Source organism: Balaenoptera physalus (assembly GCF_965194825.1).
Source record: "Balaenoptera physalus genome assembly, chromosome: 8".
In the NCBI taxonomy this organism is placed as follows: Eukaryota; Metazoa; Chordata; class Mammalia; order Artiodactyla; family Balaenopteridae; genus Balaenoptera; species Balaenoptera physalus.
In genome coordinates, this window is record NC_138887.1 from 79,042,075 (window position 1) to 79,060,709 (window position 18,635).

Here is an 18,635-nt window from a genome sequence, read left to right on the forward strand (position 1 = left end):
CTACAGATTCACACCCTTTCATTTAGGGCTCTTAGAAAAGGAAGATCATGTTTGGGGACAGCAACTCCCAAAGTACAAAATTCCAATATGTTTAACCCAAAGTGATGAGATCAAATTCAAATGAAGGAAGCCTTCGAGAGTGTGGTTTGGGGTTGAGCATGGTAAATCAGAAAAATGAGAGAATGCTAATCTGAAACACAGCTGTAAATAAGATGATCAATGTTTAACTCACTTCTGGAAGCAAATGTGTTTCTATCTAATGCCGGCTGGGCAGTGGAAACAGGAGAAATCCTTGAGGAGAAGGTTTAGTTCAAACTAAACAACCCCACAGGAAGCCCCACCTGGACCGGCACCAACTCATAGTCAATCCACCCCGCACTGGATGCACCCACATTCCCACAGGGCTGTGTCTTCATTGCTCCCCCTCCCCAGACCCCTCGTCTAGCTGCAGACAGCTGGCCAGACACAAAAATCCAAATCTCCTGTTCATGCTTGTTTCTCTCCTGGGCCTGGGTTAAAAATTCCAGCACTCAGATTACTGTCTAACAGGCCCCAAAATAGGACCCCTCCCCAAAGAAAGCTGAACTCTTCCTCTGAAGAGCATTATTTTTGAGCAAACCAAGGACCATTTCCCTCTAGCTTAAAATCTACTGCTTAAAGCTGGGCAGTGAGCTAATCAGTGGCGCCAATGAAAAAATATGGAAAGGTTGTTAAAACAGAAAGTAAATATCATGCTTGTAGAAGTCCAAGTAGTACTTTTTTGCATAAATGACCTATCCCTCCATTCACATATTTACAACCACTTGCAGCGTTACAAGTACAATAAAACTGTGTGGGTGGGAATGGAAGAGATCTTTGTGACCTCCTTCCTGGGAGCCTGTCTTCTGTTTCTATAAACATCAATGAGAAAGGCTGAAAACAAAAATATTTCTTAATATCTGTGACAACACTGCCAGAGTGGAGATAAATCCAAAGGACTGAGACAAAACCTCCCTCTTCACAGATATTTCCCTGTAATTAGGGGAGGGGTAGGTTTTTTAATTGAATTATCCAGAGAGATGCTTGAATTCTCTACTCTGTTATCCCCATGTAGATTTAGCCAGAACAAAAACTGTATCTTCTGCCAAGTTTAACTTCAGTGACCAGTCTAATGTTTTTAAGCCTTTCCTATCTCCCCAAGTAGTACCTCCTTCCTCCTCTCCTCCACCCTTCCTCCCAACTTGTTATCAAAACCTACTCCCGGCAGAAAGCAGCTATTGGCCATTTACAATTCCAGGTGAATGTAAGTCAATACAACAGCTCCTTGAAAGCAGATGCCCTTCCTGTTTCCTCTAAAATCTTCTCTCACAGTAGAATCATCTATAGAAGGCTCTTCTCTGGACATAGGCTCTGTAAATTTCAACAATTTAAATATGGCAAAAGTAAGGCCGATCCCCAAAATATAGAAAAAAGAAAAAAAAAAACAACCCACTCAGCTAGCAGATGCACTCTTAGGGACCATTTTGAGCGCCACTGTCAACTGAATCAGTTGAGCATTCGAACCAGATTCTCCTCAGCTACAGTTATGCTCATTGAAAGTATCCAAGACTCCCAGAAATGGGTGCTTGGAACAATTCTTTCATTTTTTTAACCATGACTAATTTCAGTTAGTAGTTTTATAGACAGAATGGCGGTTCTAAACATTTATGAAGCCTGATTTACAATAATTCATCCTTATATTTCACAAATGAGCTACACAGGACCCTGTTCATGAAAGTGTTTATAGTTTCTCATAGTTAGCAGACAGGGTTCCAAGTAACAACCTAGAGGAGTATACTAAGCATAAAATACTTTGGGGGGGGTTAATTTAAAGGTATTGTAAGACCCCTTAGAGCCATCCTCAGACAAGACTCAGAGAGGCAGAGGAAAAAAAGGGGTGGGATAGTAATCTGAATTTGAACTACTCCTAAAAACACACCTGGAAGTAGCTTTCAAAGACTAATCTTTCACTACCAGATTTACTCAGTGTCTCTAGAGTGTAGGAAAAGTCTTGCTTATTTAAGAATTTTGGTTGTTTGGAATCTGGATAAACGGAATTTAATGCTCTTTGGATGTCTAATAGTGACTTTCCGTCAAAATGCATCCTACGTTGCTTCTCACTCTTCTACTGGCCTTAAGGGAAAGGAAAGCTGTATTTTGGCAGAATATTGAATACTGGGTCCCTGCAATAGGTCTTTGGAAGGGAGTGGAAAAGAAGGGAGGAAGGTCCATTTTTGGAAGGCCTTAAAGAGCTTCTGGGGAAGAGGCCATGAATGAGGCAGAGCTGGTGTGGAGGCTGAGCCCTATGGCAGAACTGTGGATGCGCCAAGAGACAGAGGCCCGGTGTGTGCACGTAGGACCCCCTGGGAGCAGCAGTGTGAGGCGGCGCCCACTGGACAAGCCTAGACAACAGGACAGCCTCCTGCAGGGTCTAGGGAGCCCCCACCCAGCCAAGCTCCACCAGACCCTTCTGCAGGGGGCTGGGTTCCAAGCTCCGAGCCCCACTGCCTGGCTCATGCCTGACAGTCCCCACAAGGTCCGTGATGAGGGCCTCATTCCATTTAGCTTCTTGGGTCATGGTCTCTTTCTGCCTCTGGAATACTGGAAATGACCCTGCCTAGCCCTCAGGTTTCTGTCTTGGCTCCAAACCCATGTTGTGGTGGACATGACACCAAGCAGTTAGTACAAGGGTTCCAAGCAAAGCCACGTAGATTGACTACTAGCTGGTCTTTCCCAAATGTTGAACAAGTAAATGCCAATGAGAAAATATATGTAAACTCATAGTCTTCTGGCAACTTCTGTCAGACTATTTAGAGAGGTCACACTAAACTATGTTCTCTCTACTTGTAAAATTTATAGGAGTATTAATTTAGCATCATTCAGACACATACATGAATACACCTATTCACATATACATATATACACACATTATATATATTATGTACAATATGTATTATATCATTATTTTATATATATATATATAATTTTTTCTTCTTACTTTGTTGGGCTGTACCTTATATCTCCAACACAGACCTTTCCTTAAATCTCCAGGCCCTCTTATCCAACTGCTCATGTCTCCTCAGGGACATCTTATAGGTCCCTCATATTCAATATGTCCAAAACTGAGTTCATGATTTCTACTCTGCATTCATTCTGCTGCCACACACAACCCAACTTGCAAACTTGATCCCCCCTCAGTGATCCTGATCTAAGTAAATAGTACCTGTGGATTCAAGCTAAAAACCTGGGAGTTATTCTAAATTCCACATTCTCCCTCACATGCCAAGTCCAAATCCTGTTGAGTCTATCTCCTAAAAATCTCTCAAATCCATCCCCACAGGCCTACAATGGTTTCCCATTGCTAAGGCTCCCTGATCTAAAAGAAAAGGCAAGATCTGCCCCTCTCTCCAGCTGTGCCTTGAGCCTCCTGTCTCCACACTGTTTTTGCTACAGCCACTTGGCCTTCTTTTGTCTTCTCGGAGGTGTCATGTCCCTTTGGCTTTTTGCACGTGCTATTTTCCCAGGCCTTGGATACCTTAGAAGACTCTTCCTCAACTCTTAACTAACACCTACTTATTCTTCATATCTCAGCTTAAATCTCACTTCTTCAGAGAAGGCGTCCCTGATTCTTAGACCTGGTGTGGGCCCCCTCTTACACGTTTCCACAGCACCCTGTACTTCTTTGCGGCACTCATCACAGTAAATATCTATTTGGCGAATAAGATGTTTAACATTTGCCTCTACCTGTAGACTGAATGCTCCCTAAAGGAGGGGACATTTGTCTTGTTTCCCACTGTATCCCTGGTGCCTAGCATAGTGCCTGCCACATGGTAAGTGCTGGAGAAATATTTGCTGAGTGAATGAGTGATAGATGAGATTCCTGCATATAGATGAGTGTGTATTCATTCAAATTTATAAATAAACTCACTACCTATAGTTATGAATGATGTCTTCTTGACTGAATTATTCTCTTAAGATTTTTCATAATTTCACAACCTAGGAACATCTAGATTTTTCTTATATTCGTTTATTTTATTTAATAAGAGCTGTCAAAAGGTCTTTAAATAAAGAGTACATTCCAATAAACCTGAAGAATATAGCACTTTGCATGGATTCAGTATACGTTCTCCAGAAATAGAGTATTTTATTTGTTGTAGAATTCATTTGTATTACTAATGGGAAATTGTGATGGTCATTCTCAAAGCTGTTACAGACTACATTATGTGTCTCATATTTCATCATTATTTTTCTTGTCATCTCTCAAAAAGCTATGAAGTGGGTCATGTGAACACTTTCCCTCCATATGGGAAACTGGAACCAAGGAAAGTAGTTTTCTATGAACCAAAGAAAATTAAAGATGGAAAATGGAGCTAGAAATGAAGAAATCTCTTTGCTTAGGGCTGCTTCCCAACAGACAGAGGCTGTAAAACTTAGCCAAAATAATAAACAGCTGCTAAATACTGAGTTGTAATTAGCTAATAAGCTAGCACAACCAAATTCTGATAAGCAAGTGATGATGTACTAATATACGACATTAGTATTCAAGTAAAGAAAATTTCATTCTAAATATAAGAATCTACTTAACCCTTTTTGATATTCACCTCTTTCTCCCCTTCAATATACATTAAGAACATAATTCAGGGAGACTTAACTGGCCTTTATTAGGAAAAGAAAGACTCAAAAACAATCCCTCAAACACAAATGTCTTCCTTCTCTAAATCCTAGGACATTGTGTCAATGTCGTTTACCTAGCAATTAATTATTGCCCATAATTTTATTGTTGTTTTATAACTTTTCACTTCTATAAAGAATTATCTTGTCTCCCTAACTAGACTCTAAGTTTCCTGAAAGCAGGGCTTTTCTTCTGATACTTTCATTTCTCTTCTGAAGCTCCTAATATCCGGTATATAATAAGAGCCCAATAAAATTATGCTGAATCATCTGACATTTGCAATTAAATGGGAGAGTGGAAGGCCCAATTAACACCCTAAAATATGTAATCTGGGGGAAATAAACATCAATTTTAAAAAATTATTCTTTTGGAATTGCTTTATTAGTGAGATTCAGGTGAAGCCCCTCTTCCCTGGGTCATCTGTTCACAAGGCTTTAACTCAGAACCATGACTCTCAGACCCGAGGCTCTAGGCCAAAGGTCTCTCCATAGTTCCCGGCTGCTATCACCACCAGCTACTTGAACCTTCCAGAGGCTGCTCCAGTTCAGCACGTCTAAACCCAAATTTATCATTCTGCTGTATCCAAGCCTGCACTTCTCTCCGTGGTCTCTAACAAGGCAAATGGCACCAAACTCACTAATACATCTGAGACAAAACAAGCTTGGAAGACAACTTCTCCTTCTCTCTTTCTCTCTGCTCCATTCTAATGTCAAATGTGCCCCTTATTTTTTCCTCCTTAGTGGCACTACCATAAGTGAAGAATCTTCTCCAACTGATCTCCAGGCCTCAAGTCTCATCTCCAATCTGTCCTCCATACTTCCTCCAGAATAGCCATCCTAAAATTCAAATCTCATTGTATTACTCTCTAGCTTAAAGTCTTTTAACAATTCCTTAGAACTTAAGGGACAAAGTGTAAACTCCTTAAAATTACATGCATTCAAAAAAAGATTCCCTGAAAGATGAATGGAGAGTATCTGGAACACACCTGTACGTGTATGTAATGTGTTCGACTTAAACTATGAGCATGTATAGTTTTGAATAAAACAAAAAGTAAATTTTTTAAAATTCCATGTATCACTACCTGGCCCATGCCTTTTATTCCAACTTTATCTCTCACTCCTCCTTGATGTGCCAATGTCTCCCATACCTCTGCACCTTTGTACACTGTTACCTCCATTCACTAGCTTTATCTATCCCTCAATATTGCACTAGATGAGCTGCAAGAGGATACCTCACAACTACCTTATCTAAGACCTCTGAGGATTGGTTTGTCAGGCAAGGTAACCCTGTTACCTGGACAGCTGATGGACCAGGGACCAATGTAGGGGCCAACTGCTTCTGAGGTGACCTGGGAGATTTCTGTCCAATAGCTCCATGTTGAATGACAGCAACTAGACCCAACCACACCCTCTCTTTTGGGATTACCGGTAAGAGGTGAGCATAGGGAAGGGCACTAGGACCCAGGCTATATTCCTAGTAAGCAGACACAGCTTTTCCAGTTGTGCATAAAAACAGCTCAGAATTCTGAGCTGATGTACTCTGTGCTGACTGCATGACTCCTTGTTTTCCTCACATCTCTGCAAAAGGCTGACATGAATGAAAGGAATCTGTGCAAGTTTCTTCCTTGTGACTCTAAGGACTCCGCTCCAAGTAAGTCTGCAGCTCACTGCTCACACCTTCTCTGGCCCTCCCAGGCAGAGGTAGCTCCCCGTGTATCCTCTGTAACGACAGTCAACACTTCTGGGTGTTCATCTCTTTAGCTATAGCCTTATATCTTACAGCCTTATAGCTTACCTACTTTTGCACAGAGTTTATCAAAGTGCCCGGCACATAACAGACACTCAGTAAATGTTAACCGACTGAACTTCTGTTGCCTGAACACTGATGACCCTATTAAAAATTTCAGATGAGTAGAAAGAAAATACAGATTGAGACGTCTTTATTAAATAAGAAATACAAAACCAAAGATCCGGGCTTCTTTGCCTCTGGATTTTCCCCCCGCCTTTGATGTATACTTTGGAAAAGTCACTTAAGTTCTCTGTACTTCAGTGGGGGTATTAGTGAAGACTTTCAGAGACAACAAACTCAAAGTAACCTATGCAGGAACACAGCCTGACGTATTCGCGTAGCTGGGACAGCAGAAAGAATCAGAGAAACAACTGCAGGAACTGGGGCTTGTGGGAGCAGACCCAGAGACTTCCACTCCATCTTCTCCCCTCTGCTTCTCTGTAAGTTCTGGCCTGTCTCCTGTCACTGAAAGCTCTTCTCCACGCAGTGAGAAATGGAGCCAGCAGCGGCCACCAGGAAAACCCAGCAGAGAAAGCAGCACTCTCCCCCAGCCAATAGAGAATCTCAGTGGAGGACTCTACTGCTTCTGCTTGGGTCCTGTGCCACACTTGAGACCAACCACTGTTGCCAGAACGGTGAAATTCTATGATTGGCCGATCCTGGATCCTGACCCCATGGAGGGCTGGGAGGCAGGGGGGAGGGTCTACTGCCATAATAAGGGGGATGGGAAAGCTTGCTGAATAGACAGAAACAATAATCCCAGTCTGTGACCCTAATAACCATACACCTGGGGATACTCCAGTAACCAAAACAGATCAAAAAAAAAAAAAAAAAAACTATGTCCTCACGGAACTTATATTTTAGTTGGAGGAAACAGACAGTAAACATAATAAACCATACCTCCGTTTATGTTCATAGTACTATTTTAGATCCTGCAAAAAAGGCATCATCATCTTCATAGAGTGTTAAAAAAGCATAAAGTTTATTGTACTGATTACCTCATAGTTGGGCAAAACAGATATACAATAGCTTAATTACAATTGTGACAATAAATGCCAAGAAATAAGTGAAACCTGTTCTCTTGCTCTCAATTTTTTTTAAAAAAAAAAGTATAGAAGCACCCTTTTGTCATCATATAACAGGAAAAACTCTTGGTCGGGACCCAAGGTACAACTTACGACTCAAAACCATACAGCCGTGAGGCTCTCCCTCATCATCAGAGGAAGCAAGTGCAGTCGTCATATTTTCCCTGACTGGAAGATTCCCTAACAAAACAGGCGTTGGGAGGGGCTCTTAACAATTCCACCCACTCCTACAGAGGATAGAGTAAGGACAACAGCACTTGGGGGACAACTGAGGAAATGGAAACACAAAAAAAGAGGCTCCTTCCTCAAGGAACTTCTATTTTAATTGGAGGAAACAGACAATAAGCATAATAGATAAATTAAATATATAGTATTAAGACAGTGAAACGTGCTAGAGAAAAAAGGAAAGCGTGGAAAGGGGGATGTGTGGGGCTTGTAATATAGAGAGGACCATCCCCTATATTCGCCACACTGTAGATTTTTGGCAACAATCCTCTTGCTGCTGGTAAAGACCACTCCAGGCCAGTGCAGAAAAGGGGAGGAGAAGAGAGAACCTGGGTAAACGTAAGAGTGGGATTCTGCCCTGGGTCGTGGCTTTGCCACATCTTGCCCAGTTTCCGCCTCAGTTTAGATTACTGTGCCCAACCTGGGTAATGATGTTAATTAAATCCATCTCCCATCTAGTTCATGGAATATTGTGTTGATAGTATCACGTGGCCTATAAGCTGACCCAGATATACATTTACCTTCATTTTGAATACTGAAAAGTTCACCTTTGGGTCTTTATGCTTCCTTCATCACCTATTCATTGAGCACCTACTATGTGCCAAACCCTGCTCTAGGCACTGGAGGTACAGCAGTGAGCAAGACACACAAAGTGTCTGTCCTAAGGAACTGACGTTCTACTGGAGGAGATGAAAAATTCAAGGATAGATTAAGTAGGCGAGATACTGACAATACCACTAAATAGTCCAGGCATGAGATGATCAAGTCCTGAAACTTAGATGGCTCTCAAACAAGGTGAACCAAATTCCTGACTATCTGTGGTCACCTGTAAAGCCCCTTCTATACTGGTGTCATGGTAATAAATTGGTATGAAAATTCAATTGTGGCTATTGAGTTTTTCTAAAATGTTGAAAGAACAGCTTCCTTTCTCTTACTGTTAATCCACTGTGGGAACAAAGAGACACACACCCTTCCATCTCCTAAGGTTTCTATTTTGTTAACTGCAAAAGTGTTATTCCAAGTTGTATAAAAAAGCATGCGCTTTGGTTTCCAGAGTCTTTAGCAACTTATTATAGCACTATTGTTTTGTTTAAAAAAAAAAAAAAGTGGTAGTAAGAACCATAACAGTAGTAAAAACAAAAAGTCATAACAATAGTAACATGTCATTTTTCAAATCAGAAAGTGAAGCTACACATCTCCTGGGACTGCTGTTGGCCAGGGTGTTTCAGTAGGAAGGGTAAAAAGAGAAGGATTCAAAAACACATATTTGGAAAAGAATCAACCCACACCTTTTATGTTCAAAGGTACAGGGTGCTAGGTAAACACGAGAAACTTGAAAACAAAAATGCAGACAACAATTTGGGGAGAGAAGCCTAACAGATGAAACAGAGGAAGCTACAAGACAGTGCGTTGTAAGCTCTAAATGCTTTCTCGCACAAGTTTCCCACCTCAACCTGGCTGATTTGCCCAAACACTCTTCCCCAGCCTGAGTAGCTCCGTGGAGTTGGTTGGAATCGTAAAGCAGCCTGAGAGAAGCAGTTCCTGAGTGTGTGCACACGAGTCCCTCCAGCCGGGATGTCAAGGAGACCAGCTTGACAACACTTTGACATTGCATATTTTGTACCCAGATTTTGTGGATGCAACAAACTTTCTGTGTGCACCATAATATGATCACATGGAGTGTTCATCACATATAACATGAGTTTATTGTAAACACCTCTCCCAAAAGAGGTGCTGCATTGCGTGCATCTCAACTGTTGGAAGAGCCTGCCAGCCAGAAAGACAAGATTGCCAAATAAGTTTACAGCCTCTGCTTACAGCAGCCAGACAACCCAAAAGTCATGTTATTTGGCATGGTTTCCCATTTACATCAATGGCAATGAAACTCACTTTGATTATTGATGGAAAGGCTTTTATAAATTGCACTTTAAATGGGGATACCTTGAAGAAACACCTACCTTATTGCTTCCCTTTAGAAACTGTGAATATCCTGGTTGGAATGTGGTCTCCCCCAAGATAAAGATAACTTAGATCAGTGCCTTTCTGATTTGTTTTGGGGTGTGTGTGCATGTGTGTGTGTGTGTGTGTGTGTGTGTGTGTGTGTGTGCTTTCAAAAACAATAACTGCAGCAAAACAAACTGCCAAGGAGCTGGTTTTCCCATCACTGCCCTTGGTAGGAACAGAAGGTCTGGAGAATATACTTGGAGAAAACCTATTTTTTTTTATCTGCACTAGATATTTGATGCCAAATATCTGGGAAATGAGTATCTGGTGGTTATGGAAGGTATCTTTGGGAGCTGCCTGGTCAACTGAGGAGCAAGCTGTAACCGTACAGCTGTCACTACAGCTTCCTGACTGGGATAACCAGCAGTTCATTGTTTATGAAATCTTTTCACAGAAAATAACACGTATTTTCAGGTCACCTCTCCTCAGTACCCCAAAACAGACAGCACCCGATGAAGTGAATGAAATTCAGAGATCTCTGTTCACCAGTCCAACTAGAATTCTGGCCACTGTATTGAAAGCAAACGCCCTATTTCACTCTTCAAATATTACTAGGAAACTCCAATATTGGTTCTGAACCCTACTTTCTCCAAAACTAGTCCTTCCTTTCAGTAACTATTTTCTTGCTAGAAAGAATCCTAAGAAAATATCAGAAGTTGAAGTAGGCTAGGGAGAGGGAGAGGAAAATCTAACAGCCAGAATGCATGCTGAATTTGAACTGTTGTTAAGTTCTTGGACCACCTGCCAAGGTGTCTGCAAGCATTCTGCAGAGAATAACTCTTCCTTTGATCAAAAGTCAGTGACCTGAGTCCCCAAACTTTTCTCCCCTGACAAACAAACAAACAGAAATATCTCCATGAATATTGAGCCACTATAACTGAAATCTAAGGACATCTCCTCTTCCCCAAAGAAAGCATGACTTGGAAACAGCAAGGCATTCCGAAGCACTCAGAAAGACAAGTCTCGCTGTTGAAAGGAAGGTAGCAGTGACTGTAATTAACAGAGAAGCGGTTGTGGAACTTCTAGGGCTGTATTTTTAAGGGTCATGCAGGAATGGGGGTGAGCAGTCGTGACTGTGGCTGTGTAGTAAAATACTGATGAGAGGGAAATAGGGCAAGAGAAGTAAACAGATCTACTTACAGCCCTCGGAGCCGAAGCCAGATTTTCTCGATCTGTTCGGGTTGCAGGTATTTCAGAGAGTTGCTCTCAAATTCTTCAATCTCCTTGGTTGGCGACTCCATAGCTGCAGGTTATCACGGGGAGTGAGGCCGAGAGAGTTTGGGCTGTCCCCTCCCGCCTCTTTGCCCAGCCCTGCCCTCGAGCCCCAGTCAGGTGGCGCGCGCGTCTGCCTGTCACTTTCTGCGTGCGCTCCCCCTTCTGCGACCCCCAAATCATGGCTTAAAGCGGGCCCGGAGGGCCGGGGACCCCGGGCCCACGTGCCCCCCGGAGGCAGCTGCGGCAACCAGCCATGCTGCTGGGCTAATGCCAAGGGTAGGAATTGTGCTCCTGATCTAGGAGAAAACACCTCAGACCTATTCGGATTCTTTTTTTTTTTTTTCTCAAACAAAGCCAAGGAAGCGAACAGTTTGGCAGCTGAAGGACTGCAGGGGGGGAAAGGGAGGACCGAGTGGGGAGGAGAGGCGGCGAGGAGGGAGAAAGTGAGAAGGGGAGAGCGGGGAGGCGGGAGGGGGAGTCTAGGGGGAGCCGACGCGGGGCTGGGCGGTCCGACCCGGAGGCCGTGCACCCCGGCTCCACCCGCGCCCCCTGCCCTGGGGCGCCCCGCGGCTCCCCCTCCCGGTCGTTCTCTGCCCAGCCACGCTGCCTTCCCGCCCCCCTCTCTGTTTTGTGTCACTTACCAGCAGCTCTGCTGACAAGCGAGAAAACTGACAACTGAGAAGAGTCTTCTGCGAGCGTGCCGGGACCGGCGTCTGGTCTGGCACCCGCGGGCGCGGAGGGAGGGGCGCGCCGGGCACCGCCGGCGGCAGGGCACACGCTTGCCGGGCTCCAGCCCCGCACCCGGAGACCCGCACGCGCCAGGGCGGCCCGGCGCGCCGATGGCTCCCGAAGCCCGCACAAAATGAATAGCACGGCACCGCGCGCGGAAATCCCAGGGAACCGAGGTCCGTGTCCTCCCAGGGGGCCGGTGGGGCAAACAGCCACGGCGAGGTTCCGCGGAGTTTGCGCTTGGAGCTTTCATTCACAGCGCTCACCAGAGAGCCGGTTCCATTTTGAAATATTAAAGCAATTGACAGGGACTAAAGTAACCACACACCACACTTAGAAAGTCCCGATATGTTCTTGCTAGTGGGAGTCACCTCTCTCTCTCTCTCTCTCCCCAAAATGGTGTGAGCAAAGGAAAATATAAACAAAAGTAAGGAGGTTGGAGTTTCCACTGATTCATGACAGACTCCTCAAAGGGTCCCTGGGCAGATGCTGACACTGGAGAGGAGTTTCAGCTCCACGAAGCTACAACTCAGTATCTGCGTCCCCCTAGGTCATTCACAATGTCAATAAAGTGTAATGCTCAGGCAGAGTGGGTCCAGGTAATGCAGTTAAGAGGGGACGAGAGAGAGGTGGGATTAAAAGAAAGACCAAAGACAGAAAAAGAAAAGAAAGAAAAGATCCTGGCTCAAGCTGACTGAGGCCCGGACATCACAGGAACTGGTGGTCGAGCTCCCTTCTAGACGCAGCCACCACCGCTTCCCAGGGGCCATTTCAAACCTGGGCCTCGGGGCTCCTGAGATTCCGGACGCAGCTTGCCCTATAAAGGTACTGTCCCTCACTGGCAGTTAATGATTCTTTCAGTCACACTCCCAGCATTCTTATTCTATCCATCAGATATTTGCCTGCTTCTCAAAATTCAGATAAACTTAAAGGTGAGAACTAGTTTTTCTCTGTTGCTCAAGTAAAGTTCCATTCAAGTGGCCTTGATAAAGAAATTTTAAAAACAGTGTTTAAATCCTAAATGCTCATCCATTTGGAAGTGGGCATTTACTTTCCAGAAATTAGAGATGAGAGTGATGAGGACGGCATGGCTAGCCCCATTCACTGCAGTGGAGAAGGTACCTGCCTCAAGGTGAGATGACAGACCTTTTTGATTGAAAAGAATTTACACACTCACCTACCACACAAGCTGAAGTCACCTCATTAAAGTCAGTCCTTAAGGATTTTCTGGAAGCACATACAGTTTCCATCAGATTGTGCACCTTGTGCAGCGTGCTGTCAGAATATGGAAGCTAGTAATGAGAATAATGGCGACCTTATATCCGAAACTTTCTATGGTCCGGTCTGTACTGTTCTAAGGGCTCTACACTCACATAACACTAGCAACAATGTTATGAAGCAAAAGCTATTATTATCATCTCCGTTTTATAGCAGAAAACTGAAGCACAAGGAGGTTATCTTCACCTACCAGAAAGAGAACTGAACTGGAAAAGACCAGAGTTTGAGTAATGACATTACTGTATCCAAGACAAAACTGTCCCCCTCACAGGATCCCATTTTCCATATCTTTAAAGTAAAGAATTTATGCAAAAAGTTTTTTATGTCTGTTCCAGCTTCATGATTCTATGAGGTCATCTGGAGAGAAGTGGGGAAAGGAAATGCTGAAAAGGCAGATGCGTACTGCTGAATACATACTTTAACTACATCATGGTTTCTCCAAGGACTGGCCTACAATGAAAGGATAGAAGGGAATGATAAAGGATGATACTCAACTTCCTGCCCTCCACCATACCTATGACTTTTCCTCATATTAGTGGGATTTTGATCAAGTCAGAGAAAAGCAAATTTTGAAAGAAAAAGAATAGTCTTTCACTTTAAGTAAGCTAATCAGAGAAGGAGAACCAAAAACAGTCTTTAAAAAAGTTTGTGAAACATGATTTTGTTTCATTTTAGAAAACTTAAAAAGTAAACACGTATGAGAAAGTTAATAAGGATATAACTTTTCTTTATTTTAGAGCCATAGTCGTTTTTGGAGCTGGAGGAACCTTAAAGATAATCTAATTTAGACATCTTCGAATTTCTTAAGCAACGGAATATTTTATTTCAAATTAACATCTTATAAGGGATTCTAATGCCTACCTCAGATTTTAAAAGTAAAGAAAGAGCTGCTCTGGTTGAATGAGGAAGTGGAGTACTTAGTTCTCAGGGTCAGAGTCCACCTCTGCCTTCTCCATATCCCATCTCTGAGTGACCAATGCTCCCACTTCACAGATGAGAACACTGAGGCCAAAGTACCACAAAACACCACAGGATTCCTTGCTTCTCATTCAGGGTTCTTTCTAAACTACACTAGGAAGAGTTTGCCTTCTCTCCGCCAACAAAATATTACTGCTTTTAGATACACCATGTTATTATGTTATTCAGATTTTATTTTCTCTTTATCTGTCACAGACAGGGTATGCTTGTATGTTGTAGCAACATTACAAGCCACAATTTTTACTGGCATCCTGCTCAGAGGCAAGCAAAAAAAAAAAAAAAAAAAAAAAAAATTAGATACAAATCCACCCAGAAACAAAAGATCTAGGAAAACACAAAGCCACTCTCAACCTTGCTTTGGAGGTCAATTTCCATGGTGACTTCCTATCCCAGCTTTTTGAGTAAGACTTTTTAGAAAATCTTATATGGTGAAACATCATTAATTATACATAGACATGCATATATACATAAATATATTATATATAACATATATATACATACATACACACTCACATATATACATACTTATAATTGCCAATTTAAGGTAGTCTGCCAAATCAACCTACCTAAGGAGGAAAAAGACCTGTACTTGAAAAACTATAAGACACTAATGAAAGAAATTAAAGATGACACAAGCAGATGGAAAGATATACTGTGTTCTTGGTTTAGAAGAATCAGTATTGTTAAAATGACCACATTACCCAAGGCAATCTACAGATTCAATGCAATCCCTATCGAAATACCAATGGCATTTTTCACAGAAATAGAACAAATAATTTTAAAATTTGTATGGAAACACAAAAGTCCCTGAATAGCCAAAACAATCTTGAGAAAGAAGAACAGAGCTAGAGGAATCATGCTCCCTGACTTCACATAATACTACAAAGCCACAGTAATCAAAACAGTATGGTACTGGCACAAAAACAGACACAGAGATCAATGGAACAGGATAGAGAGCCCAGAAATAAACCCACGCACTAACGGTCAATTAATCTAAACAAAGGAGGCAAGAATATACAGTGGAGAAAAGACAGTCTCTTCAATAAGTGGTGCTGGGAAAACTGGACAGCTACATGTTAAAAAATGAAATTAGAACATTCTCTAACACCATATACAAAAATAAACTCAAAATGGATTAAAGACCTAAATTTAAGATTGGATACTATAAAACTCTAGAGGAAAGCACAGGCAGAACACTCTTTGACATAAATCATAGAAATATTTTTTTGGATCCGTCTCCTAAAATAAAGGGAAAAAAAGCAAAAATAAACAAATGGGACCTAATCAAACTTAAAAGCTTTTGCACAGCAAAGGAAACCACTGACAAAACGAAAAGACAACCTACTGAATGGGCGAAAATATTTGCAAATGATATGACCGATAAGAGATTAATATCCAACATATATAAACAGTTCATACAACTCAACATCAAAAAAACAAACAACCCAATTAAAAAATGGGCAGAAAAACTGAATTGACATTTTTTCAAAGAGGAAATGCAGATGGCCAACAGGCACATGAAAAGATGCTCAACATCACTAGTCATCAGGGAAATTCACATCAAAACCACAATGAGATATCACCTCACACCTGTCAGAACGGCTATCATCAAAAAGAACACAAATAACAAATGTTGGTGAGGATGTGGAGAAAAGGGAATCTTTGTACACTGTTTGTGGGAATGTAAATTGGTGTAGCCACTGTGGAAAACATTTTGGAGATTTCTCGAAAAACTAACAATAGAACTACCATATGACCCAGCAATTCTACTCCTCGCTATATATCAGAAAAAAAAAACAAAAACACTAATTCGAAAAGATACGTGCACAGGGACTTCCCTGGTGGTCCAGTGGTTAGGACTGCGCACTTCCACTGCAGGGGGTATGGGTTTGATCCTTGGTTAGGGAACTCAGACCCCACAAACTGCACAGCACGGCCAAAAAAAAAAGAAAGAGAAGATATGGGCACCCAATGTTCATAACAGCATTATTTACAACTACCAAGGTATGAAGCAACCTAAGTGTCCATCAACAGATGAATGTCTAAAGATGTGATGTATATATACACAATGGAATACTACTCAGCCATAAAAAAGAATGAAATTTTGCCATTTGCAGCAATATGGATGGACTTGGAGGGCACTATGCTAAGTGAAATAAGTCACACAGAGAAAGACAAATACTGTGTGATCTCTCTTATATGTGGAATCTAAGAAAATACAACAAACTAGTGAATAAAACAAAAAAGAAGCAGACTCACAGATATAGAGAACAAACTAGTGGTTACCAGTGGGGAGAGGTGGGGAGAGGCAATAGAGGGATGGGGGAGGGGGAATGCAAACTATTGGGTGTAAGATAGGCTACAGAGATGTATTGTACAACACAGGGAATATAGCCAATATTTTGTAATAACTGTGAAGTGGAGTATAACCTTTAAAATTGTATAAAAAATAAAAACAAAAGAAATAAATAAAACCTTTGGTTCAAGAAAAAAAATAAAATAAAATAGTCCCCCAAATAGACAAAGAGTAACTTAGCCTAAGTACTATCAAACCTCTGCATAATCAGCATTAAGTATCAGAAGATCAGAAAGAAAGTGAACTCCCTGTACATGGCAGAGTTCAAGGAGAAGCTGCATGACTATCAGACAAGGGAGCAGGAATCAGGCTTCACAAGCATGAGAATGACCCCTCAGTTCCCTTTCATCGCTGCAATGCCATGATTCAATAATAACCGCAATAAAAACAACCACTACCCTTACTGGCTATTGAGAACTACCCTGTGCCAAGCACCATGCTAAAAGCACATCACAGGTTGGTTCATTTTCACCCTCAACAAAACACTTCAGAAGAATTCATTATGTCCATTTACAAGTAAAGACAGAAGAGGCTCCTAAAGGTCAGACCAATTTTGCAAAGACGTATTGCTAAAGTGGCAAAGCCAGGTTTTAAACCAAGACTAGAGTACAAAGTTCTTTTCCCTTTGTTATACCTCCTCCCTGCAGGCACATAAAAAGACAAATTAAAAGGTATATAACAGAGAGGGTGGAGCTGCAGGAGCACAGATGAGGGGTCCCGAAAACTGCGGGGGAATTACGGCGGCTATGTAGTGGAGATAACATCTGAACTGGATCTTGAAGGTGGAAGGTGGGTGGAGGCAGGTGATTCTAGAAAGAGGGAACTGTATGGGAGGATACACAGAAGCGTGAGAAGGGGTGGAGTGGCCAGCGATCCACAAACAATTTTGTGGCTTGACTATAAGTGCATGACTAAGAAGAACAGGAGAAAAATGCTGGTAGTGTCAGCCAGACCTGTGTGGTCATGGAAGAAGTTTGGGCTCTCTTCTGCAAATGATAGGGAGCTATGGGTGGCTCTAGGCAGAGGGAAGCATGGTCATATGTGGAGGGTACCTGCTGCGTGAATATGCATCATATACTGAGGTCAGCTCAGGGAACCTGCCTCAGGACCATGCAACAACCATGGGGCAAATGATAACCAGGGCTCCATAAGAGGAATCCAACTACCAAATGCAAACAAGCTCCTCAGCTTACCAAGGAAGAGCTAGACAAAGAAAACAGACAAAATCAGAAAAAGCACAGCATAATCTCCCATGAACACCCATCTTCTAGCTACAAGATTATGACTGCTTGCTTTGACCTCCATGAAGCAAGCCAGTGTCCCTGATACATTTTTCATAATTTGGCAATGGCGTCATCTAGAGTCTTTTGATGGGAAAATTCTGGAGAGGCATTTAGGACATTGCTTTGGTGACAGTCACACTGGTTTTCCCTTTGATGTCTTCTCTTTTTGGTTTCATAGTTTGGGGCAGATTCTATACTAGGAACTACCTCCACCAGGAAAAAAAAAAAGATGCAAAAAGAGACAGTGGACTGACGAAGCCCAGAGGACATATTCTCAGCCCCATGTGAAATGGGGCTCAAGTATCCAGAGTGTAGCCCAGCGAGGCAGGGAGAGGAGATGGGAGAGACAGGATGGAGTCCCAGCTCAAGGGTGGTCTGATGTAACCTGCATGTGATCCAGTTTTTGCCCCTATCTCTGGCAGGATCCTTCAGTTGCTCTGACAGGAGAAGTTCATGTAACCCTTCCAGTGGAGGTAAATACAGGAAAAGGAAAGGACTAGGAGGAGCACTGAATCGTCTGTGACCCAGAACAAGACCCTTCTCTTCTCTTCTCTGGCCATGGCTGGGTTGGGCTCAGTGACCCCTGGATCTTTTCCCAGCTCTCACATGCCCTGATTCAAAACCCACAGCCTGACCTGAGCTAACCAAGCTTTTCATTGACCCAAAAAAGCTGTAGGAAAACCTGGAGTCTAGCCCCTGGCTAGATTTGACTATAACAAACATGGCCTAGGTTGGCCAATCAGAGGCATCCACCTCCTATCTCTGAACAAAGTGATTGGTCCGAGAGTGACATGTAACTAAAGCAGATCCAACACCAGTTCTTTATGGGAGATTTGATGTGGTCCCTGGGAAAGAGAGAGGAGGTCTATCTGTCTTTTCTTTGGGATAACAGAGAAAAGCAGACAGAAGAACTAAAAAGACAAAGAAAAAAATGTGAAAGGGTCTTTCGAGCCCCTTGATCCTGCTATGCCTGAAGCCAGGACTACCCATGGACTTTTAAGTTA

At 42.5% G+C, this 18,635-nt stretch overlaps 1 protein-coding gene across 11 annotated transcripts in view; it reads right to left on the minus strand.

The window, feature by feature from the left end:
• PDE1C (phosphodiesterase 1C) overlaps positions 1-18,635 on the minus strand; it is a 599,843-nt gene that overhangs the window by 296,821 nt on the left and 284,387 nt on the right. The window contains exons 1-2 of one of the 11 annotated variants that reach the window (XM_082471769.1): positions 11,649-17,742; positions 10,933-11,035 (exon numbers count right to left, since the gene is read on the minus strand). The exons of 9 other annotated variants lie outside the window; for them this stretch is intronic. In XM_082471769.1, the coding sequence (XP_082327895.1) occupies positions 10,933-11,033 (101 nt within the window). In that variant the 5' untranslated portion in view covers positions 11,034-11,035; positions 11,649-17,742. Of the gene's footprint in view, positions 1-10,932; positions 11,492-11,648; positions 17,743-18,635 lie in introns of those variants that run through there. One more of the 11 variants, XM_082471768.1, reaches the window with a different exon arrangement.